The sequence below is a fragment of the Enoplosus armatus genome, chromosome 19, assembly GCF_043641665.1.
Source record: "Enoplosus armatus isolate fEnoArm2 chromosome 19, fEnoArm2.hap1, whole genome shotgun sequence".
NCBI classification, from domain to species: domain Eukaryota; kingdom Metazoa; phylum Chordata; class Actinopteri; order Centrarchiformes; family Enoplosidae; genus Enoplosus; species Enoplosus armatus.
The window spans coordinates 16,632,685-16,655,767 of record NC_092198.1 but is presented as its reverse complement, the minus strand read 5'-3'; the positions used below and the strand labels follow the sequence as shown (position 1 = coordinate 16,655,767).

The 23,083-nt window shown below is 38.7% G+C and overlaps 2 protein-coding genes across 4 annotated transcripts; both read right to left on the bottom strand.

Moving 5' to 3' along the window:
- Positions 1 to 412: 412 nt before the first annotated feature.
- LOC139302697 (serine/threonine-protein phosphatase PP1-beta catalytic subunit-like) lies at positions 413 to 5,422 on the bottom strand. Of its 3 annotated transcripts, XM_070926402.1 has the most exons (9): positions 5,371 to 5,422; positions 5,062 to 5,091; positions 3,627 to 3,761; positions 2,915 to 3,145; positions 2,434 to 2,538; positions 2,209 to 2,280; positions 1,858 to 2,009; positions 844 to 978; positions 413 to 756 (listed from the first exon to the last, which is right to left on the bottom strand). In XM_070926402.1, the coding sequence occupies exons 1-9, from the start codon at positions 5,420 to 5,422 to the stop codon at positions 652 to 654; spliced, it is 1,017 nt and encodes a 338-aa protein (XP_070782503.1). In that variant the 3' UTR covers positions 413 to 651. The 3 variants fall into 3 exon arrangements, with proteins under 3 accessions (XP_070782503.1, XP_070782504.1, XP_070782505.1); XM_070926403.1 differs by lacking the exon at positions 5,062 to 5,091 and having other exon boundaries at positions 3,627 to 3,758; XM_070926404.1 differs by lacking the exons at positions 3,627 to 3,761; positions 5,062 to 5,091.
- A 1,614-nt stretch (positions 5,423 to 7,036) lies between these two features.
- LOC139302647 (phospholipase B1, membrane-associated-like) lies at positions 7,037 to 22,629 on the bottom strand. The gene is made up of 42 exons (XM_070926350.1): positions 22,452 to 22,629; positions 21,757 to 21,810; positions 21,103 to 21,163; positions 20,962 to 20,996; positions 19,816 to 19,900; positions 19,665 to 19,716; positions 19,377 to 19,454; positions 18,780 to 18,845; positions 18,618 to 18,679; positions 18,074 to 18,149; positions 17,813 to 17,920; positions 17,366 to 17,440; positions 17,166 to 17,237; positions 16,936 to 17,010; positions 16,768 to 16,828; positions 16,209 to 16,267; positions 15,346 to 15,419; positions 15,139 to 15,182; positions 14,900 to 15,008; positions 14,409 to 14,460; positions 14,141 to 14,221; positions 13,994 to 14,059; positions 13,800 to 13,900; positions 13,542 to 13,623; positions 13,343 to 13,447; positions 12,780 to 12,875; positions 12,068 to 12,139; positions 11,790 to 11,867; positions 11,249 to 11,309; positions 10,978 to 11,036; positions 10,516 to 10,583; positions 10,381 to 10,424; positions 9,489 to 9,588; positions 9,346 to 9,397; positions 9,175 to 9,255; positions 9,009 to 9,074; positions 8,825 to 8,919; positions 8,556 to 8,637; positions 8,358 to 8,462; positions 8,170 to 8,265; positions 7,999 to 8,073; positions 7,037 to 7,333 (listed from the first exon to the last, which is right to left on the bottom strand). The coding sequence occupies exons 1-42, from the start codon at positions 22,627 to 22,629 to the stop codon at positions 7,037 to 7,039; spliced, it is 3,438 nt and encodes a 1,145-aa protein (XP_070782451.1).
- Between the last annotated feature and the right edge of the window lie 454 nt (positions 22,630 to 23,083).

Here is a 23,083-nt window from a genome sequence, read left to right as displayed (position 1 = left end):
CACTACTTAACAGGTTATGTGCCTATTTCTTGGGTGGGACCGGTAACTTCTTGGAGTCTCCGCTGGTTGCCTGGCAACAGGTCCTGATTGATCTTCTCATCTAACTCCCAAAATATCAAACTATTCCTTTAAGCAGTGTACTACTTCAACCTATATAGAAGGGGCAATGGCAGTAATTAGGTTAGTTCCATGGACACACAAATCAAGGTGAGACAAGAAACAATTGGCCCTGTTGTCTGGGAGAATTTATGGATTTTACATTGGCTAGGGCAAAGCACCCGTCTCAATCTCACAAGCGTGCATGCATTCACAAATCACTACGGAAATAGTTAATCTGAAGGCGGAGAAGCATCTTTTCTTAACGTCTTGCCCATTCCACAAGAGATTGGTTTTGATATTGCTGAATGGACTGAGTAGTAGAAGTGAGGGCTGAGTTAATACATACCATGGCATTAAAAAGAAAATGGAAAAAATACCACTCAACATGTTCATAAAAATACTCACAGAACAAGCAAAAAAACACTCCTGGAGTTTTTGTTTACACATGAACAAGCTGACTTAAAGAAGGCTGGAGTGTTTGAGGCAGCCTGCAGGGACGTGGGCCAGAGACCAGCCGGGTGGGGGGGGGGCAGGAGAGTCTGGGCCAGCCGCTCACCTCTTTTTCGGTGCCTGAGTGGTGCGAGGCGGGGTGACAGGGCGTCCTGAATTCACCCCTCCATACTGGTACTTTGCTTTTTTTTCTGACGGCTTCAGGATCTGAAAGAAAGCATGATAGTGATAAATACGTTAAATGCACATAAATCAGGATTCATGTTACGTTACAACAGACACTGAGGTCTGTACCTGGAAGGAGCACATGAGGGACTCGTCCACACTCATCATGCCGCCTGCGTTGTCAAACTCCCCACAGTAGTTTGGGGCGGAGAACAGCGTCACCAGCTGTCGCTTGGCAAAGAACTCATAGCCGTCTTCAACAACCTGTAAGGCAGCAGGGTTAGAGATGAAACAATCAGTCCATCCACAGAAACACAGAAATTATTTGGCAGATAATTGCTTAATCGCTGAAGCAAAATTGCCAGAAATTCACTGGTTCTAGTCCATGTCAAAATAAGCAATTTAAACATGTCAACTTGGGCTCTAGGAAATTTTGTATTGATTTCATTTATTTTTTTCACTTTTTTTCTGACATTTTATAGATCAAACAATGAATTGATAAATCAAGAATCAAGGCTTATTTTAATTTACCAAGAATGCCAGCAATAATGCACTCACTGTATATAGTGCTGATAGGTGATAAAGAAGCTGAAGGAGACCAGAGCTGCACTATTACGGCTAAGCTTTGATTACAATTAGGGCTGGACTACATGGCAAAGATACTGTGAGACAACAGAGGTTGGCAGCAGGAAGATATTGTTTCTATACTGTTTACACAGAGGTAGCCTTTCAAAAAATGATCTGGTATTGAGCCAGGACATAGTGGAAATGTTCTTCATGGCAATATTGGTGATAAAGTACCCTGATAAGCCAAAAACACACATCTGGTTATTTTATCAGAATTATTAATTCATCTTTAAATTAACAGAAAACTGCCTTCACTTTTATGCTGTAATAGATTAAGTTTAAAAAAAAAAAAAAATCAGTGTGTCTTCTATAAATATGTTAAACTGAACTCAATGATAATGTTGATCATTAACAATTTATTTGCTGAAATTTATTTTTTTTATTTATATTCTGACAACATTCTCTGCACAGTCGTGTGAATTTGTAAGTTGTTCCAATTTATTTTCCTTAATAAAGTAAAGTTTAACCCTCCATGGTAATATCTGAATGTAACCCTTAATCTCAAAACAGTGTTACCTGATGTGCTCGGCAGATGAGGTCCAGGTCGTGACGGTTAAGAAACTTGCTGACCACATCAGCTCCAAAGGTGAAAGAAACTCCCCGATCGTTCTCCCCCCAGCCCTGGACGTCTTTGTCTGGGTCTGACCACAGCAGGTCACACAGTAAGCCTGGCACAAAAAAAGCATTCAGCAGTCAGAAACACGAACCGTAAAGTCAAGCAGTCACTGATGGAAGTGTGTTAAGACCATTTTCTGCTAATACATCTAGTGCTTTCCTGAAGACAGCTTGTGAGAGATGCAATAAGCTTATCTAGAGTTAGTCTTCCTTTAGTTCAGTAACATAAACGCATACTGTAGGACAACAGACCTGTGTCTGGGACATCAGTGGGTCTCATTATGCGTCGAATTTGTTCCATGGACTGTAGATCAGGTGAGAGCCCTGAGGAGAACAGATGATATTTTATAAGTGACACACACTAAAGCTAATCCTATGTGAATCAGAGTGTACATGAAAAAAAATCAAGCTGACTTTTATTCCACATTATTCAGTGGTGCATTACTGGCTGCTTCATAACCGAGATGCATCACAAACCTCCATGGCAGCAGAAAATCTTCTCATCAATAATCGCAGCGATGGGCAGACAATTAAAACAGTCTGTGAAGGTCTTCCAGAGCTTTATGTTGAACCTGCGCTTGCCTGAGGAAAAAATAAAGAAATGTGGGGAACAAAGAACAAATCAGACAAGGAACAATTGTAAATGAGGCTTTTAACTAAATAATACTGGATTTCTACATTCAGATTTGGATATTTCTGTTATCTAAAGGAACTTTACTAACTATTAACTATGCAAACTTAAGTTGCATCTCTCTTGATCAGGAATGTGAACAGAATTTCAGTTATTAAAGGCTGTAAATATAAATCATGTTGATTTTCAGTTTTATAACTAAGGACGAATTGTTCATGTTTGCAAATGCTTTCCTTGGCCAAATGCAAAACACACAGTGGGCCAACTCACACTGAACAGGATGCACACGTAGCCAGTGCTCACCAAACAGGTGTTTTCCCAACTTACACTCATCATAGAAGCCGTAGATACGATTGATGGAGGCACACTCGTGGTTCCCCCTGAGCAAGAAGAAGTTTTCTGGGTATTTGATCTTGTAGGCGAGCAGCAGGCAGATGGTCTCCAGCGACTGCTTCCCTCTGTCCACGTAATCCCCCAGGAAAAGATAGTTGGCCTCTGGAGGGAAGCCTCCATACTCGAATAGCCTCAGCAAGTCTGTGTACTGTCCATGGATATCACCTGGAAGGATGTGTTCATCTCATTTTTTTATTGGTATCACAATATCACAATTACCATCACAATCTCAATTATCAGAATCAGAATCAGAAACACTTAATTGATCCCCGGGGGGAAATTGTACAGTACCGGTGCTCCCATTCAAGAGTAGAAAGTAGCATAAATTTAGAGCAATAAGTATGTAGAAAATATAAAAATAAGAAATAGAAAATAAAAATATACACATTTAAAAAAAATAAAAGTAAAAAATATATATACAACAACAATGTATGTGTATATATATATATGTGTATGTATTGCACTGTTGTGTATGACTATATATGTATTGCACTGAAAGGCAACTAAATAATGTGAAATTAATTAATTCATTACATCAAGTTGGATTAAATACAGAACATCTTTAAAAATTGCTACTCAAGGTTGCCTCTAGCTATGTGTTTTCTCATTAAGGAAAGGGGTGGCTGTTGATAGGTGCTGTTCTCACCGCAGATTTTGAGTGGAGCCTCCAGTTCTAGCAGGATCGGCTGACTGAGGAAAATCTCTCTGGACTTGATGCAGAGCCCCCGCACCTCAGCCTCTGTCATCTGTACGACCTTCCCTGGACGACATCCTCGCACTGCAAGTCAAAAGTACAAAGAGGTCAACAGTCAACATGGGCTGATCCTTAAACAGGGATGAGTAAGTATTAGACACCAGAACCATTAGGTAACTTGACATAGTGATCAGAACTAATATGCATCAAATTCAACATGATGATAGTGGGCCAGGTAGCTATATTTTAAAATTGTAGACTAAATTAGTACTGTTAAGACCATAAAATATGGAAATATATAATTAAATTTAAAAATCCATTTTGTGCATTTCTCAACTGATCATAAATGACTGTTCCAGACTGATGTTTATAAAAATTTCTGATGTTAGCAAATGTATCAAAAAAAATCTCAAAATCTTACAAAGACTTCGATTTAGTTTTAAAATGTAAGTATTGAAATGCCTACCGATATCTCTGAGAGTGAGAGCATGTGTCAATCGTGTGTTTTTCTTTTGGTAGTCGGGTTAGCGGCCCTTCTGTTTACATTTGCATCACGGTGTGCCATTAAAGAGAGCTGACCATTGCATTTGCTTTGCTACTGGCCAGACATGCCATTTACTCCAGTCAACACGGGTTGTTATGAACTGGCAAGTACAGGAATGAACAGCTTGTTGGCTCAGCTGGAGGTGTGTGAGTGAGTGAGGGCGTTGTGGTCCAAGCAAGACAAAAAGTCTAGAGGGCAGCTTCATGTATAAAGAATAAACAACATGCTTGTTTAGTAATGCCTTAGCGTTGGCTATAACTGCATGTTGGTGGCTAAAGTAGTAGTAGTAGTAGTATAATATCAAAGAAGTAAATTAAATACATAAACTAATAATACTAATACATACAGTACATTGCAATAATACAACTTTCTAAATTAATGAAATTAAATTGGTCTAAAGGGTTGGTACAGTCAGGCTCTATTAATTGCTTTGTAAAGTTTTATACATCTTTCAGGGGTTTGCAGTACAGAATTCGTTATATAAGTGGTGTTTTTCATAAATTTGGTTTGGTGTTAATGACATATTGCCATTATCAAAACAAGCAAATTTTCCAATTATCCTTTATTAAACATTATAGATTATAGAAATTCTGCAGGCTTAATTGATTTCCTACGTAAGGGGGGTGTGTCCGGGGAGAGGTAGCCGACTTGCTAGCTACCTGCCTTGCCAACGAGAACAGTTAACGTTACTTAGCAACCACAACATTCCACGGTTCTTTCTCGTTCCATCGCATTCCGTCCTGTAAAGAAAAAACACTTACTTGCCCGGACTCTGCTACTCGGCTAGTTTGGCTGTTATAACGTTAAGTTATATCACTAGTTAACATAGTTAGCTCTCTATCTGGCAGCAGCAAGGTGAAATTTTACGCCACCCTCCCATTTTACTCAGCCTAACGTTAACTAACTATCCAACATAAGCGAACAGATAGCTACTAGGGACTGTGACACCATAATAACGTTTACATTACTCCTGAAGCACAGAGCTTTTAACGCAACGGTTAGCTTACGAGTTGCCGATGAACAATACAGCTACGTTAAGGCTGCAAGATGCTAAAATCATTTTTGACATACCGTGAAGTTACTGGTTACAACCAAGAACGTACAATTCAGTCCTTTTCTTGATAAAGGACGCAGAAAGACAAAATATCTTACCTTCCAGTAATCGAGAGATGATGCTGTCAACGTTCAACTCGCTTTCCGCCATGTTTCTGATACTCACACAGACAGAGTCCCGGGTAAAATTGGCCCCGAATACTGACTTGTAGGCTCAAAACGGGACAAGCCTTCCCAGGAATGCACACAGATGGTGATATTATGGATCACACAAGTTATCAGCAGTGGTGGAATGTAACAGAGTAAATGCACAATGCATGCATAAGTGCATGCATACTCGTGCACAGGTACATCCAAATTGTACATAAGTACATTAAGTGCAATTTGCTTTCTGTTGTATCACAAGAGAAGTCATTAAATTGCTCATAAAAACGGACCCTGTAGGTCTAGGTAAAATAAAGCCTTATGCTATTATATATTTTTTCTATTTTATTGTATTCTTTTCAGTCATACTTTATTTTATTATCCATAATTTCCTGAGCATTTCCTATACGTTTACTAGAACTTTGTAATATGATAATAATTATAGGGAAATTGATACAGTGTTCAATTAGTACTTCCAGTTAATGAATTCGAATTAATTACTGTAACCTAGAGAGTCTTTAATTTCTATTCCATTTTGTGTGAAGGCACAGTATGGAAGCAGCAGATTATTATCAAGATCATGGATGCTGCACTCCCTGACCAGGTGGAAGACGCCACCAATAGGCAGCAGTGTGGACAACTGTCTTCGAGAAGCTATATTTATATACTTTAAAGAATAAGTCTGGTGTTATTTTATATTTTTCTAGTTGTCAACAAATCCCATGAAAAGATCAAAACCAACAATATGTTTGCCAACCTCCCTACCCATCCCAAGAGCCACGCTGATAGCATGGCTAAAAAAACACCTAGATAATGTCGAGTGTAATTAGGTGGGAGACATCAGAGATCAGAAAATACCTGATAGTGCAGGACCTCTGGTCTTTTCACAGAACTATTGTTTACTAAGTACATCAACCATGACTTGAATATTGTAGCAATTTTATTTCATCAATAAATAAAAATGAGTAAAGAGAAATGTACAAAACTTCTAGATTCAACGAGGTCAGTCAATTACAGCTGGCATATTTCACAATTTCTATGTAGTATAGAAATTACAAATATTTTACATACTTGTAGCACCATTTGATATATTGAAATATTTTTGATATTAACATTTGATCACATTAGTCTCTATAACGTGAACAGACTGCTAGTACTGCCACTCCAACGGAGGACCATATCTCAGTCTGCAACTCTATGCAGCTTTCAGCTCATTGTTTTGGGTTTTTTTGGTCCTCGACCTACATGATTTTGTCAAGAGTTGAGTTTCAATAGCTCACACTGACACCCCTCAAATAAAACGGTGAACAGCTGCTGTTTAGTACTGCTTATTTACTGTTTACTACCTGCCTCAAGTGAAACAAGCAGTTGGTGAACAAAGTCAAACATCTCGCACAACAAAGAGACTCAGATCATTTTGTCAGGAATTAGTGGACCAAACCAGGGCTGTGTTCAATTGAATATTGGACTTGCAGTGGCAAGAAAGAGGGCTGTAATGTTTCTGCTGGGTGTTTCATCTGGAGTCTACTTTCTGCCCTCTAGTGGCCCAAAACAGCTTGATGCAGCTTTAAGACTTAAATATACCGTTGACAATAAATACAGCTTGGTAAGAATAACTGCATTAAAAACCAGTCCCTTTCATTTGTACTGTTTTCTCCACTTTGTTTTTCCGACCCTGACTGCAGGAGAGAATTAGCCAGGCAACAGTAATGCCAGCCAGTAAACCAGCGATTCCCACAATCACTGGCACCCACACAGGCAGAGACGAGGGACACTTTGGCACGTGGATGGTTGGTACAGGACTGGAGCTGGTGGTAGTAGTGGTGGCAGTGTTGATGGTGGAGCCTGAGACAGTCGTGGTGGTGGTCACTGGTGGACTTGGTAGGCTGTTGATCTTGGTGAAGATGAAGGGATTGGCCTATTGGAAACATAAAACAGCTCAGAGCAGAAATGTATGAACTGAAGAACTTTAAAAACTATGTGAAAGAATTTTTGAGCAGTTCTGCCCAAATATACTGAAGATTCAACCACAAAGATGCAGAGTTCAATTTGGGGATTATGGGTTGAAGAGTCAAGTAATATGGAGATCCAAAATGTCCAATATTAAATAAATAAGACATTATGAAAGAGATACTCTGTTGCATAAAAAAGACATAATAAAATAATAATTATATCTTAGTTTGGTTTGCTTTTATTCTGTCATAAAACAACCCACATATAACACATTTTCCACATATTCATAAAACAAACAAACACACAGATTCAATCCAACGTAAAACAGGGACATGCAGAACAAAATAAAACAAACCTTGGACATCTAAAACAAATAAAATTGAGACACAAGATTCACTAAAAGTTGAAATAACTTATTCCTATTATATATTTCATAATATTTCAGCTGAGAATCTATTGGATTATTATACAAGTTAATGGTTATATTATAGTTTTTGTCTATTTAGTCATATGCCTATTTATTTCATAATGTCTTATTTGTTTATTTTAAATTTTAGATTTAGTTTGGTGATACAGTAATAACATGAGTTGTGAGCAGTGGGATTTCTCTCCAGACTTCTCCACACATACCTCAGAGGGACAGTGGATCTTGGAGCGGTCATATGTGAAGTTGTTGTAGGCCTGCTTTCTGCCTACGGGCTCCAACTGTCAACACAGAAAAAGAAATTCTGTAAAACCTAAAAACACTTGGAAACACTGGTCGTTGTGCCGCACTTTGGTCCATTACTGCTCCATGCTCACCATGTTATTCCACAGGCCAATGGCCATCTCAGCATGGGCTCGCTCACTGATGTGGAAACAGTCCACAGAGAAGAAACTTGGGTCAGCCTCACCAACCTGGTGCAAAGATTAGATTTCTAGCTTGGTTACATTTCTTTACTTGTATGTGGATGCCTGTTTGGATACATTTGGATGTTTCTGTAACTTACTCCAATATAAGGGATGAAGGAATTGTGTAAAAAGGGTTGAAGAACAACAGCAAAGTCTTCTCTTCCGTCATAGCGATTTCCAGAAATAAGATGCTGGATCTCAGCCTGGGAGAAAAAAAAAAGAACATCGGAGGAATGCCAGAGGGAACCCCATTTTTTGAAAATATTTAAATGGTTAAAAGAGCTCCTTGCTTTTACCTGATACTCATGATTGATCCGTTTTATCTCTCCAAGCTCTGGGGAGTTTTCAGCTGGGTTGATAACACAGGGGCAGCTGGTCCTGTAAAAAACAGATTCCAAAACAGATTATTCTCCTTAATCTACTGATCTTATTTTACCACTTGGGGGCAGCGGAAACAAGCTGTAAACACAGCGCTGACACCTTTTATGATGATATTGTTGCTGAATGATGATTGTTTAAATGAAAACACTGATTATAGACATTTAAAAAAACAGGCAAAACAAACCTCTGCAAGAGGGAACAGCCAAGCGTGTTCCTCTGAACTGTTTTCAATGGATCTATCTGCAAGAGCTCCACAATGTTAACCAACAGCCTTGGTACCTAAAGATACAGAGAGAGACAAAAAACTTGACCCACTTGTACTCACGAGGACAGCAGATGACAATAACTTAAGGCTTTTAATATCTCACCTCTTTGTAAAACATGTCCAAACTCAGCATAAGATTGTGGCTATAGTTCTTGGGTGAGAGATTATTCTGCAGAGATATGCAAAGCATGGTTTTTACTGCAGTTCCATAACAAACAACACATGTGTGGTTATTTATGTACAATTCATGTATTTTAAGGAACACTTACTTGGTCTATGCAGTAATTGCAAAGATCATTCCCCCCGACAAATATTGTCACAAGTTTCCAGTCCTTTTCAAAATTCACCTCCTGTGTAGCATGTGTACAGAACGTGAGCATGAAAGAGGTTGACGCTATTAGAGCTATTGTATAAATTACTTAGTTTTGAGGAGGTCTTGCCTTATTCTCTCTCATGGCTTTGATGAGTGCTTTGACTTGTACTGGGATCTCTCTGCAACAAATAGAGGCAGTAGGCGTTAGAGAGATGGCACTGGGTTGTTGAGTTTTATTCAGGTGGAGGAGCTAAAAGAATATGCACATACGAGGTCTTAGCTCCAGCTACAGCCATGTTGAAGCCCTTCTGTCTTGAGCCCTGGCCTCTGGAGAAGCCCTTTAAGGAGGGGTTGAACTTCTTCAAGATGTCTGAGGAGATAAAGATGAAAAAGGATTGAGTCCCCATTGAGAAGTAGTGCACCGCTGGTTTCTACCACTCCAGCAGCTGGGTAAAAAAGTGAGTAAAAGTTTTTTCCCCTGCTATATAACATCTCTTCAATTGGTCCGCTGACTACCGGTTAAGGCTGTAGTTATAGTAGCTTCCTCCCAGTTAGGAATGTCAGACTGTATGTGTGTCTAAGAAACAGCAGAACATTTTTGTATTCTTATCTTAAACTTCTGCTTGTACCAGTGTTCCTAGTCCGATTCACCAAACCCTCTGAACTGCAGAGGCTTGTCATAGATAATTGCGTGTTTCAACCTGATGAATGCCAGCTGAATATGAGTAAGCGCAACAAGATTTTAGCATTAGCAAATCAGTGCCCCCATGTTGCTTTATCAGGCTACCAGTTCCGCTCCGTTTGTGCGAATTTGTGCGAAAACAGAAATTTAGCAGTGTCAGGACGATTGGAAAATGTTAATATAACAGCTGCCAGCAATGTGTCATCAGAGCAGAGATGTACTGTGACAGAAATAAAGAGGAAATTTACATGCAGTCATTTAAACTCCGAATTCATTCAGATTAGGAAATCATGCGTATCTGCCACTTAAGAGCGAATCCGTTTGTGCGAGTGGTCCATCGTTTAGTTCATGCCTCTCATTAAGGTAAAAAAAATGATAGATTTCCAATACTAACAAGAATGCACCTCTGGAGACATTGTTATTCCTATCAGATATAGTAACTCAATAAACAATTCTGCCAAACAAGTGGCATAAACTCACTTGGTAGTGTTGTGACAGTCTCCAGAGTCTTATCCCCTCCAATGCTGCAAGAAAAAAAAACCCCACAAACATCAATGTGATTCATAAAACGTGATGGTTAATGTAAACCTCATTAACACTAGAGGCATGTCATACCTCCAGGATACTCCTTTATACTCTTTATTGAGGTCAAACAGGTTCTTTGCTTTGGCGCCAGTGCCTGCCTGTGAACAGAGAACAAACAAGCCACATATAAAGAGAAAAAGCTGCAGAGGAGAGTGAGACACTGACAAAGACAAGTCTAACATCAAACACTGAATGCCAGAACATGAAAGGGATGATCATCACCGGTGCAAGCTATCTGGCTGATAACAAATTGATTAGAGTTCAGAGTTCAATGACACTAAGTAACTGATTACACATGTTCACAGTTAGTGCAAAATTACAGTTAAATGATTCCCTTCAACACACACACATATACCATATTATGTAATATGTGCTCATTGTCAATGGCTGCTTAAGCTTGGTAAACTATGTGTGATGTCTGTGTCCAGCTGTTTTGTACATTATATCTTCTTCCTTGTAAGAATAAACTAATCATTGTGTTACGACACTCACCGTTGAAGAGTCTCCCAGTGCTGCCACCACCTTGATGTCTGCTGGTCTCAGCATGTGAACTGCAGATAAAAGACATAAAAGAGATTCAACCTACTGACATCAAGATAAACCACAAACACCATCTCTTTGCAATGTAATATTTAGTCATTGGTGGTGTGCACAGTTTTACGCGACAGTGTCTTTGTTTCAGCTTGTTAACTGTAGATAAAAGAGGACATTGAATCTAATAACAAGTGTCTTCTGATAACGAAAAGACGACTGTCCGTCTTACCTGAAGTTGGCACAGTGTCAGATGGAGCAAGGTCCACACAGGAGAAGTCACTTCCCCAGTTCTGGGGGGGAAAAGAAACATCAAAATGTGTAAAATTTCTTCATCTTGAAATGTTGCCTTATCTTTTCTTTACCCCGGAGAAATTTGTTTTTATTTTTCATGAAATGGGTGAAGGTTATTTATAATGGTCCGATGGCAGCAGTCATAACCTACGGGGTTGGATTCTGAGAGGGACCAGGCAGAGGCGTCCACTGTCCCCACTGCTATTTGTGTTGGTGTTTGAGCCTTTTGAGCTGAGGCAATTTGGTGCAACCCTGGAATATCTGGACTGGTTGTTCTCGTAAAATTGCTTTTTATGCTGATGATGGTTGTTGATGATTTATTTTCTATCGATAAACGTATCAATTAATCAGCTAATTGTTTCAACACTATTTTCGTTTATGTGAAACATTAGCATCATTCAGGTCTTTAGTTGTTAAACATTACATATTTTGTACGTGAATTCACTTCTCAGCCTCTCAGATAGAGATTACATGCTTACTGTGACAGGTCCAGGTGTTGGAGAGGGACCAGCATACATGTAATTGCTGTTGTTATATGTCCGGATGTATGGTGAACTCTGTAGGCAAAGGAAAGAACTTACAATACATGATGTCAGTCAGTATATTCAAAAACGGTATATACTTTTAATAACAGAAGCTTGAGGAATTCATGTAGAGCATTTTGTTTCTTCACACAATTGAGCCATCTGAGAATTTACAAAAAACACATTCCCCTGCATTTGCAGCACTGACTCTCTATTTAAACACAATATCATACCTCAGTTGGACATTTCAGGTTAACGTCTGTAGTAAAATCCTGTGTGAAAGTCTTATTGCCCAGAGGTTCCAGCTGTGAAAACAAGAATCAGAGTGACAGCTGAGTATCATTCAGTACTTCTTTACGAGCGTTCGCGCCATCAAGATGGTTATATGATTACAGAGTTGGTCGTGTGAGGATTAAACACTGTGCATTGACAACACCATATCCATTAAATATGTGTTTAATTACATTGAATGACGGTCGTTGGCTGATGTGAGGCGTTTTCAGGCACTTTCATGTTACTAAGTGCCACGTCAGGTAAAATATTAGTTTCCCAGTCGCAATTACGACTTGGAAGTTGACATGAACACTATTTACAATTCAGAAACTTAGTCTTAGTCTATAGTTTTGTGCATCAAGTTTCCCTGTTATTAGGCCAGTTCATTTTTACTATACCTATGTCTATCGCTTGTCAATGGTGTCTTAGCTTTTTCTGATTTGTAATCATTGAATTTGACGTCCATTTATGTTTTCACAGTTTCACAATTGTTTCCAGTGAAAACATCAAAGGCCAACTCCTGTCTTCAACCTTTATTGGAAATGTGTTGTGTAGAAATTCACCTATACGCATAGTGAGGGCAAAAGAATAACTCTTAAAGTAACGAACTTGGCGATAGTAATATGTGTACAAAATACTGTAAAAGCCTCTTCTTGTCTGTCAGATACTTGCCATGTTGTTCCAGAGGGAGCGAGCCATCTGCGTCTGGGCCCTCTGGCTGAGATGGAAGCAGTCAGCACTGAAGAAGGAGCGATCGGCACGGCCATCCTGTGGAAAAGGTACGGTAAATGTATGAAGCGTTATCAGCCAGAGCAGTAAAACATAGCAATATACTCGGGACGACTTTGGCCAATGCAATATGGTGAAAGTAACTACTAGAAAATATTTTTTAAAAGAGAGGAAAGGGAAAAACGTTAGTTGATCTGAGCCTGGATGACAGAGTGGCAACCACGACACAGCTTTTGAGGCTTGAGTCCTAATTAGAATTTGTGTATTTCCATACTGTCGAAATCTTGCAGGTTTGTTTGGAGAATTTCTAAAACTTGAGATTGTGTGTAGTGTAGTGTCCTTTGTTTTAGCTCAACTAGCTAGGTACAGTTGTACTGTTGAGTTTGGATTGGAAAGCAGAGATACTGTCATGATTCTGGTGCTAAACCTGTAGTTATATATAGGGTAAGGGGACTCCCATAACGTCTGTGTAGTCCACATTTGAAAGACAGAGCCTTGTTACTGACTGGCAGTTTGGGGACGATGATTTCTCTGAAGAAAGGCTGGATGACCACAGTGAAGTCTGAGCGAGTGTCATACCGGCTCGACTCCACAACCTCGTGCAGTAAACGCTAAAAGAAGGAGAAAAGAGAAGGTGTCGTTGCCTGATGATGAACTGGGCTGTTACTTTAACAATCATAGCACGTGTTCTTTGATTTTTGTTACCTGATAGCCTCTATTGATGTCCTCCACCATTTGAAGAGCTTTAGAGTTGGCCTTTGGCAAGATAACGCAAGGACACAGAATTCTGGCAAAGGAGAGATAACAAGGTGTTACACCACAGTTTGTGATTATTTATTAAACGATAATTGGGGGAGGATGGAGTCATGATGGGAGCACATGAGCTGGAATCAAAGTCAATGGTCCACATCACATGATAAAACTTTTCAAAAAATGTTAAAAGCAGAGAGAAAAATGACTCACTTCACCAGCCAAGTTGGGCACTTAAGTGAAGCGTCCATGTGCATTTCTCTCAGTGGAATAATATGGAGAGGCTCTATTAAGTTCACCAGAGCCCGAGGCACCTGACAGAGACGAGCTCAATTAATTATAACAAACAATCAACCAGACCAACATATATATATCTGAAAATGCAGCAGCTTGTGTGTTGAATTTACCTCTTTGTGTAGATAATCCAGGCTGTCGCGAACATTACGGACATAATTCTCTACAGAGTAGCGCAGCTGTAAAGACAAGGACTACATATTCAGGTTGTGTCTTAAAAGGGCATGACTCGTGAATCTTTACTCCACGTTAGTACTCACAGAGTTGTAGCAGTGGTCACAGATGTCATTTCCTCCGATAAAAACGGTGATCATCTTCCAATCAGATTCAAAATTGATTCTCTGCACAAGAAAGAGTGAGGGAACGTGAGTAGCATGTGGTGCTTTTAAAAGGGCGTCGATGTGAGTGTGTGAGTCTACTGTATGTTTTTAAATAGATCTCCCTCGTTGGAAGTATGAATCCAATTCTAGACATACAATATATGTGTCTTAAAATAGATAAAGGATAAATATCCGCTCATGAACTTACTGAGTCATTCTTCATCCTTGCCACCAGGGCTCGCACCTGGGATGGTATGTTCCTTAAAACGCAAACGAAATCAATTATCACGATGAAATAGCAAACATGTTACTCAGACAGTTAAAAGCACATTTATTTTAGAATTTCTTCATATATATATAATTTCTTGTGTCTTTCAGCCTTTATAGTAACTGATTCTCAAAGTTTCATCACAGATTTTAGTTTTGACAACTTGATGTTAAAATGATAAAAAAAAAAAACTTTTTATCGACAAAAACAGATATAATATATATACTTGTGTGTATTTTTAGTTTTCATCATTTTGCATGGCTTTCTTTTCCTTTGTATGTTAAAGCAAAAATAAATATAAATATACATATTGGAAAATTGCTGTGTAAACGGTCAGAGATGTGTGGTCTCTTGCAATTAAGTATAAAAAGAGAATGAATTTTCATACTAATAGTATATTTCCATTAGACTGTAAGATGTGTCAGACTCACTTGCTCTTAGCTCCTGCTACAGCCTGGTTGAGGAAAGCCTGAGGAGTCTGCTGCTTGCCCATACCAACAGAGTAGCCCGTCAGGTTGTGGTTAAAATGCTTTAAGATGTCTGTTATAACAAAGGAATGATAATAAAAATAAAAGATTTCAGAGTGAACGGGGGTAATGCCCATCCCAGAGCAACACAAACAGGCTTTAACATGTTATTTGAACTAATGCAAGTCATCAGGAGGACTCACTGGGCAGCGTGGTGACAGTCGTGAGGTTTTCATCTCCACCAATACTGCAAAAAACACATAATATGGTGTTAAAATGATATAAGATAACTTTACAGCTAAAGAAATGGATGGTCATAAAACCACAGTTATACCAACACTGCAGCATATATAACATACGCATTAGGATGCAGTGTGGTGTGATAGTTATGTTGAAAAGTCTTGACTGACCTCCAGGACAAACCTCTGTACTGACGCAGGACGTCCAGGACGTTGCTAGGGCTGGATGCAATACCGTTCCCTGCCTGACAGATAAAACAGGAGAGTGTTTCAGTAACATGACAGAGGTTTTCTATATTTCCCAGTGTATGACATTCCCCCCAATATACACCAGTATATACGGCTCTTCTTTTACTGTACTTTGTTCATCTTTCCATTTCTCTATGGAATGATCTCATATGTACATGGTCTAAATGTCCACCAAGGCCTTGAGGTCTTTGGACTGTTCATCAACTGTTATGTAATTAAGTCTGAGTAAGTCTACTTTCATTATTGATTAATCTACTGATTATCTTTTAAATCAATCAAATAAAACTCGTCCGGCAGCATCTGGTCAGGTTCAGGAACAAATGTCTGGTCATTCAAGTAATTGTAATGTTTATAAACATTCATACATATCATGTATTATATTATAAATCCATCTTTATCTTTGTAATACTATCTGCTTTTCTCTCTGTATATACAAATGTTTATATATTTAACTCTAAATCATTGCATAACTGACATTTCCCTCTACTTGTGGGGATAAATTTATCCAATGGACAGTTATTCATAGTTATTAATATCCAAGGACAAAACTTCACTTTACTATACAGAATATAACATTATTCACTAATTTGAGCTACTACTGTACAGTATTTAACAGGCCACTGTACGTTAGAGGTTATGATTATGGTTCTACTTTTCAGACCATTTTATTATATTTGATTATGTTTGATATTTTAGATTATATGGCTTATATTTTATTCTAACATTTCTCTTTGTTTTTCTATCTCCTTGACAAGTTTTTTCTATAAAATGACAAAATGACTCACTGTCAGAGAGTCGCCCACAGCAGCCACCACTTTAATATCTCCAGGCCTGAGTTCATGGACTGGGAAGATACAGAAGACACAAAACTTCAATGAGACTTTCCGAGTGACTGTACAGTAATATGATACTTATAATACATGGAACTATGAAAATATAGTCTTAAAACTAGCTAGAAATACGACATAGTAGGATTAAAGTACAATTTGAAAGAAGTATAAAAAAGAAATGAAGAGAAATAAACAATGTAAAGTAGGTATGTGTAATTGTACAGACTTCGATATCAGACTCAATATTTTGTATGTTAATGTGAGAGCGTAGTTTAATGTTTTCATGTGTTCATGTGTGTCATATACATTGATATTTGAAGTCAAAAAGAAAGACAATATCTCATCAATCAACTTCAACACAAAAAGAATGAGAAATGACACATGAATATCTGTTCTGAATAAAATCTGCCCGACCATTTTAATGTGAAGTCCCAGAAAAGCATTATTTGACTTTTTCTAAACAACTGAAAGTCACTCTGGCATCTAATAAATGTAAAAGTGTAAACTATCTCACCTGAGGTGGGTGTGGAGGGCGAGGGGCTGAGGCCCTCACAGGTCATCTCTGTTCCTGTAAGCTGAGCAGACACACAGAGCACATCCACGGTCAGAACGAAACAGGAGGCGCACAACGCTGCCACAGCCTCCATGTGGCTCAGCACACAGACACATACACAATACTCACTGAGTGAAGCAGAGGAGAGGCATCGCTGTGGTGATATGAAGGAGAGTTTCCCTCCGTCCTCAGGAAGGGTCGGTCCTTGGGGAGGGGAGGGGAGGGGGAACAAGAAAAAAAGAGGTGGGTTGGGAAAGAAAGAGGGTAGAATATTAGTGCTAAAGTACAGCACGTCTAATGACACTCTTTAACATCCTGATTTAACGGCATGTGTGTGAGTTTTTAGCACAGTTTCTCACCTCAGTTGGACATGGCAATGCGATGATCTTTCCGTTGTCTTCTCTGTTATGTTGACCACTTGTGGGCTGCAGCTGAAAGACAGAAAACTCATTGTCCTCATGTTTGCGACAGAGAGAACAATGACTGTGTTTGTGTGCGTGTGTGTGTGTGTGTGTGTGTGTGTGTGTATGAGATTGCTTTGGTTGCTTTCAGGCCTCACCAGGTTTGTCCACATCTGCACCATCAGTTTATCAGTTTGTTGTGCCGCCTGTGACTCATAGAGAGGCTTCCCACTCTGTTCAAAAAGAGAACATGTGTTACAGAAAGTACATCTTCAGCTCCTCCTGCAGTGAGATAACCAGAGCTCTGTGTCTCTTGCTGTCACAAACAGACGCTATCATCATCTCAGAAGTTCTTCAGACTTTTGGTCTTCATTCGAATCTTTTTTTTTTTTTCCTTTCTTGGCATTTAACTTTTCATTTAACTTTTTTATTTTATTGTCTTGTCTGATTTCAAAGAGTAGGTTTGGTGCTTCGTAACTTCACAGGGAGAAGATAAAAGACATGGCGCAGAAAGTAGATGCTTGTTCAGTGGCTCTGGTACTGGTCAAGATTGTTATATCATTGTCGATGTAGGGGTTGAGGGATAGTAACAGCCTGTGACTCACAGCAACAGATGAAGGGTCTGTGATGAAAGGTGCGTCCTGCATAAGGACAGTAAAGTCATCTCTGTCTCCATACCAGCGCCTGTTTACCATGAGCTCATCCAAGGACTCCTGAAAAGGAGTCAAGAGGAAAGGTTTACCGTAAAGTGGCCGGGCATACACTACAGCTAACTCCACCACCACAGGTCAAAGTTTCACAGGAGCTTAAACAACAAAAGGACTGAATGTAGCTCACAGATGTTTTGGTATGAATAATGGGCAAACCTGCAGAGCTTGACCCAGCATGGCCCTCAGAAGTCTGACTTCTCCTTCCCCGTTTGTCTCCATGCATGAACATATCCTGTCAGCAAAACAGATTCACTCATGAGAACTGAATGATTACGGAGACGTTCTGTACTGTCGTGCTGCTTCACCCTCCCTTCAGCAGTTTATCGCAGTGTGCTACGCTCTATTACTAAGTGATATCTATGGATGGAATGCCACTAACAAGAAGAAATAATCACGTCATGATATTCATGTATAAAGCTCTATTAAAGCTTCAAACCACCTCACATACCTTCTGTCATTTAAATCTTTGTGTTGAGGCTGGTTTCACTATGAACATTTCTTGTTCTCAGGTCTCTCTCTCTCGAAGATTTTACCTGATTTAAGTGGATACAGTTGCTAAACTGCAGCCATTTTACAGACTCATAACACGTGTACATCTGTTTAGATGTCACAGGCTAAAAGCAATTCTTTATATATACTAAGCCAGAGATGAGGAAACAGTGGTCCACCAGAAAATGTGTCATTTTATGTATGAACTCACTTGTTGTGGAAACTGTTGTGTTCTCCATCCCACAATGCAACACTGACGATGGTCCGCTTCAGCTGCAACACAGTGAGGTGAAACAAAATGTAAAATGTGTGAATATTGCCAATATAGTAATAGCGGCAGAATGAAAAATACTGTATGTAATCTGAAATATACCTGAGAGTGCAGCAACTGCAGAGCATCATCCACCTCTTCAACCACTGCTTTGATGACGGACTGAACCTGCACACAAACACAACAGATAGAGGTGATACAATGACCTTTCGAATATGTGTATATGTGTTTTCTTACTGATGGGACAACTTCTCCACAGACAGAGTCTTCCTGTTACTGCTAATTGTTGTCAGGTACTGACAGAGAGAAGATAGCAGCTATAAGGAAGCACAAACTATTTTCCTGCCTCTGCACAGATGTTTTAGCTCTTATGGTCCTTTTAGAAGCTGTTGGTCAGCAAATGCTAAATACCTGAAATCAAATATCGAACGTAACCTTTTAACAGTAAAATTGAAGACAATAGGACGTTATCTGGAGTGTGTGAGTCTGACGCTGATAAGAATACAAAACTCTGTAACTTCAGTGTATTGAGGCAACGAGTGATTCTGCCTCTTGGCTTTAACTCACAATATATATATGAAAACACACAATATATGTGTGTGTGTGTGTGTGTGTGTGTGTGTGTATATATGAAAACACACAATATATGTAGTTTTTCTCTTAATCATTTGATCAATATTGAGGTATTTTGCTATTTACCTGCTGCTCACAGGCACAGAGCTGATCCACCTGAACAAAGAGAAGCACCAGCTTCCAATCTCTATCCACATCAGTGGCCTGTAGGAGAAAAGAAATGAATGATCAACCACTTTAAAGCTGTTTCATGCCACTCAGGTAGTTAAAGAGGTTTAGTAATATGCTCTGGTCCTATTGTAGAATGCTTGAAATGAACAAGCTATTTGAGATAAGTTGAGCTACAGATGTAGACGTAAAAGTGGCCAAGCTGAAATGATAAATATCCTTTAAGATTGGAGTTGGAGCACCTACCTGATTGTTGTGGAGGTAGAGGGACACTTCCTTTGCCTGCTCCACCAGTGAGCTGCAAACCAAGCGAAACAAGGAGACAACAACAACTTCAGATCATTGGAAAGAGTCGTTGGCTGCATATTTCTCACGTGTCAGGCGGTGCGCTCTGTACCTGTGTTGAACAAACTGAGAGGCGTACAAGTTTGTTTCATCTGAGAGAGGACTGACCAGTGCAGGGTTGAACAGGGTCATCAGCTCTGATGGAGGGACATTAGCACAAGCTCAACACCAAAACACAGAGCTTCTTTTCCTCGCACAGTAAGCGATTAGTCGATTCATCGAGAAGTCAAATGACAGAAAACCCATCTCAACAATTTTGATATTTTATCATTTTAAGTCATTTCATTCTTAACGTATGTAAATATCTGCTAAACAAGCAGTTTGAATATGTCAGCTTGGGCTTTTGGAAATTGTGATGGACATTTTTTTTTACTGTTTTCTGACATTTCAAAGACCAAACAATTAATGGACTAATCAAGAAAATAACGCACAGATTAACTGATAATGAAAATAACTAAAATAGTTGGATTTGACCATGAACATAGTGTTTTAGTTTCATAATAATTCTGAATACTTGTCGGTCATGAGAGCTTTCAGACATTAGCAACATCCAAACACGTATAACACCCTTACATATGTAATCATTTATTATAAGCCGCCATATAGTTTTTGAATCAAACACTAATTTGACAATGAAACGGTAAAGATCTTCGTTCTAATAAAACCAGTTATACATGAAAACATCACTGGGTTACAGTGTTTCCAAAATCCAATTTAATCAGAAGAAATGAAACGTTAAAGCACACTTTGATCAATAGCTGTGACTTCCTGCTTTGTGTCAGTCAGTATTTTATCTCTATGAAGTACCGGCAGTACTTTTATTTTACGCACGGCTTTCACAAAAGATAACAGGTGTGTGACATGTGTATTGGGGTTCACTGTTTTAATTATCACGGTTAGTGTAGATATCAGTGTAGTAAAGATAGCGCACAGTAGTGTAATAGAAGCTCATATCAACCTCTTCAGATGGATTACAGTGTATTTAGACCGTAGGCCAATTCTAGTGAAAGTTACATTTTGATTCAACAGCAGCACCAGATACCACAGCGGAGAAAAATAAGAGTGAAGAGTGCATGGACATCCCAATTGTGTATTAATCAGCTTAGCTTATCTAAGGATTTAAGTAAATTATTTAAGAAACATTTGGCTTTAGGCCTCGTAAACACTACAAACAACAAAATAAAACTTTGAATCTTGCCTCTGAGTCTTGATACCACGGTGGACAGCTCGGAGCTGCAGGAAAAGAAAAGAGCACAGTGTGATTATGTCTTCTCACTGTTGAATTTTAGACCTTGTGATGCAAATATCACTTCATGACTTTGGTGACCTGTGCGCTCACCTGTGCATGTGAAGTCCCATGGAGGACAGCACAGCCACATCTGAGGGCGTAACGCTGTTAACTGGAGAGAAAAAATATCCTTTAAATTGAATCTCAGCACAGAGATACAGGAGGATTTGCTTTGTTGCAATTCAGAAATACAATATTTCTGTAGTGGAGCTTTTTGGGTGACTGGATTTAACTTCTTTATATACTGTGGGGTAGTTTAATCCATAACGATGCATCATGTTTTATAAACTGATTTATTATATGTTTTAAAAGAAAAGTTTAATCTGCAAGGTAACTATTTTTATAACATAATTACAGCAGTCAGTAAAAAGTAAAATATGTCCCTCTAAAATATAGTGGAGTAGAAGTGTAAAGTGGCATGAAATTGAAATAATCAAGTAAAGTACAAGCAACTCAAATTGTACTTAAGTACAGTACAAGTTACATTCTACCACTGATGTGATACCGTATATATATTGTAATATAAGTATAGTGTAAGTATTCCACTGAAAATGCATCAGTAATGAACGTTTTGTAAATCAAATGCTGCATCATTGTTTATATGATGTACACATTTCTATCCACAGTAACAGTCAAGAAATCAATTGAAGCTACAGCCGTTAATGTAAGTCGGCCTCAAATCAACTTTGTCTCTATCAGACTCACCATTTAAAGGGGGCGACTGAGACGGGAACATCTGAGTGCAAGGCAGTCCAGTTACTGAAATCAGAGATAGATAACAAAGAGTACATTATTATGACCATATATATAATGCAGATGAGCAAATATTAAGATGATTTAATAATGCTCAAAGCACACGTATTAACATTCTGTATAGCTCTTCTTCTTCTTCTTCTTCTTCTTCTTCTTGGGAACTCGGCACAAACTCTTTAGAGGCACATGAATGTATTAAACTAAGGTAATAGTATGCTATATTTGTAGATTAAATATCACTCTAAGATCACTCATCACTTTTAACAACATGAGGAGCCATGCAGAAGTTTTAAATTCATGTCTTTTTGTTGTCAAAAGAACTGATGAAATATGGAATTCGTGGAGCAGCAAAGGCACAAAGCAGAAAGACCATCTATACGTTCAATAATGATCAAAACAAAAATAACCAAAAATAAAAACTCAGGAGTTAGAGTTTAAGTGCAAAACAACCTTGAGTGTAAGCAGGATGTATTTAAATATACTTGTCTTTCCTCCACTGATGTGTCAAAACCGATGATCCTTTACAAGTTTACTCCATGATTTATAATAAATAGTGATTATCAGTTTCTCCTATGTAAGATTTAAAAAAAAAACTGCAGCATTTACTGTGATTTCATGACACATTAAATTAAGAAAACAGTGGAAACCTGTCGTCCATGTGAGCCCCAGGACTGTGATCACAACCAGCTGTGGGAGCATCATCTCTCTGATTTTCTCTGATCGTTCCTGCAGCCTTCCTTCCTCTGTGCTCTCTCTCTCTCTGGCGGTCAGACGTCTTTCTATGTCATTATCAGTTATACCTGTCCAGTTAACTGTACATATCATAAAGATGCACCGAGGGGAGGGACTGGCTTACTTGTCCAAAGGACACGGCCGTAAGGTTTTATAATGAAACAATGACACTGATGATGAAACCTTTATTGTAATAATGAGCGCAGGTGAACTTCAGAGTGTTAATGGGATTCTATTTCTGGACTATCCGAGGGTTTTTTGCAAAATGTACTTTCGCTGTACACTTTGTTGTTCACTTGGTTACCATAAATAAAAATGACTGTAAATATCAGAATCTAAGATAAACTATAACATTACTGAAAGATGACTTTATGTTCCTCTTAAACTAAAGGAAATCTGCAGTTAGACTGTAATACACTACACAGCATGACTTCAGTTATATAAGCTTTGCTGTGTCTTCTGTGTAATTGTGACAATGATGAGTATCAAATGTTTAAATCAAGAGGTTGTGCTTCTAGTTCATTTGATGCTTTGATTTTTTATTTTA

Coding starts and splice junctions, on each gene's coding strand:
- LOC139302697 (XM_070926402.1), bottom strand. CDS start 5,422: ATGGCGGAAAGCGAGTTGAACGTTGACAGCATCATCTCTCGATTACTG. Junction 3,146..3,626: donor GGCTCCACTCAAAATCTGCG/GTGAGAACAGCA, acceptor ACATCCTTCCAG/GTGATATCCATGGACAGTAC. Junction 757..843: donor CCCTCATGTGCTCCTTCCAG/GTACAGACCTCA, acceptor GCTTTCTTTCAG/ATCCTGAAGCCGTCAGAAAA.
- LOC139302647 (XM_070926350.1), bottom strand. CDS start 22,629: ATGATATGTACAGTTAACTGGACAGGTATAACTGATAATGACATAGAA. Junction 12,140..12,779: donor GCTCCCTCTGGAACAACATG/GCAAGTATCTGA, acceptor TTGTTTTCACAG/CTGGAACCTCTGGGCAATAA. Junction 7,334..7,998: donor AGATCCACTGTCCCTCTGAG/GTATGTGTGGAG, acceptor TGTTTCCAATAG/GCCAATCCCTTCATCTTCAC.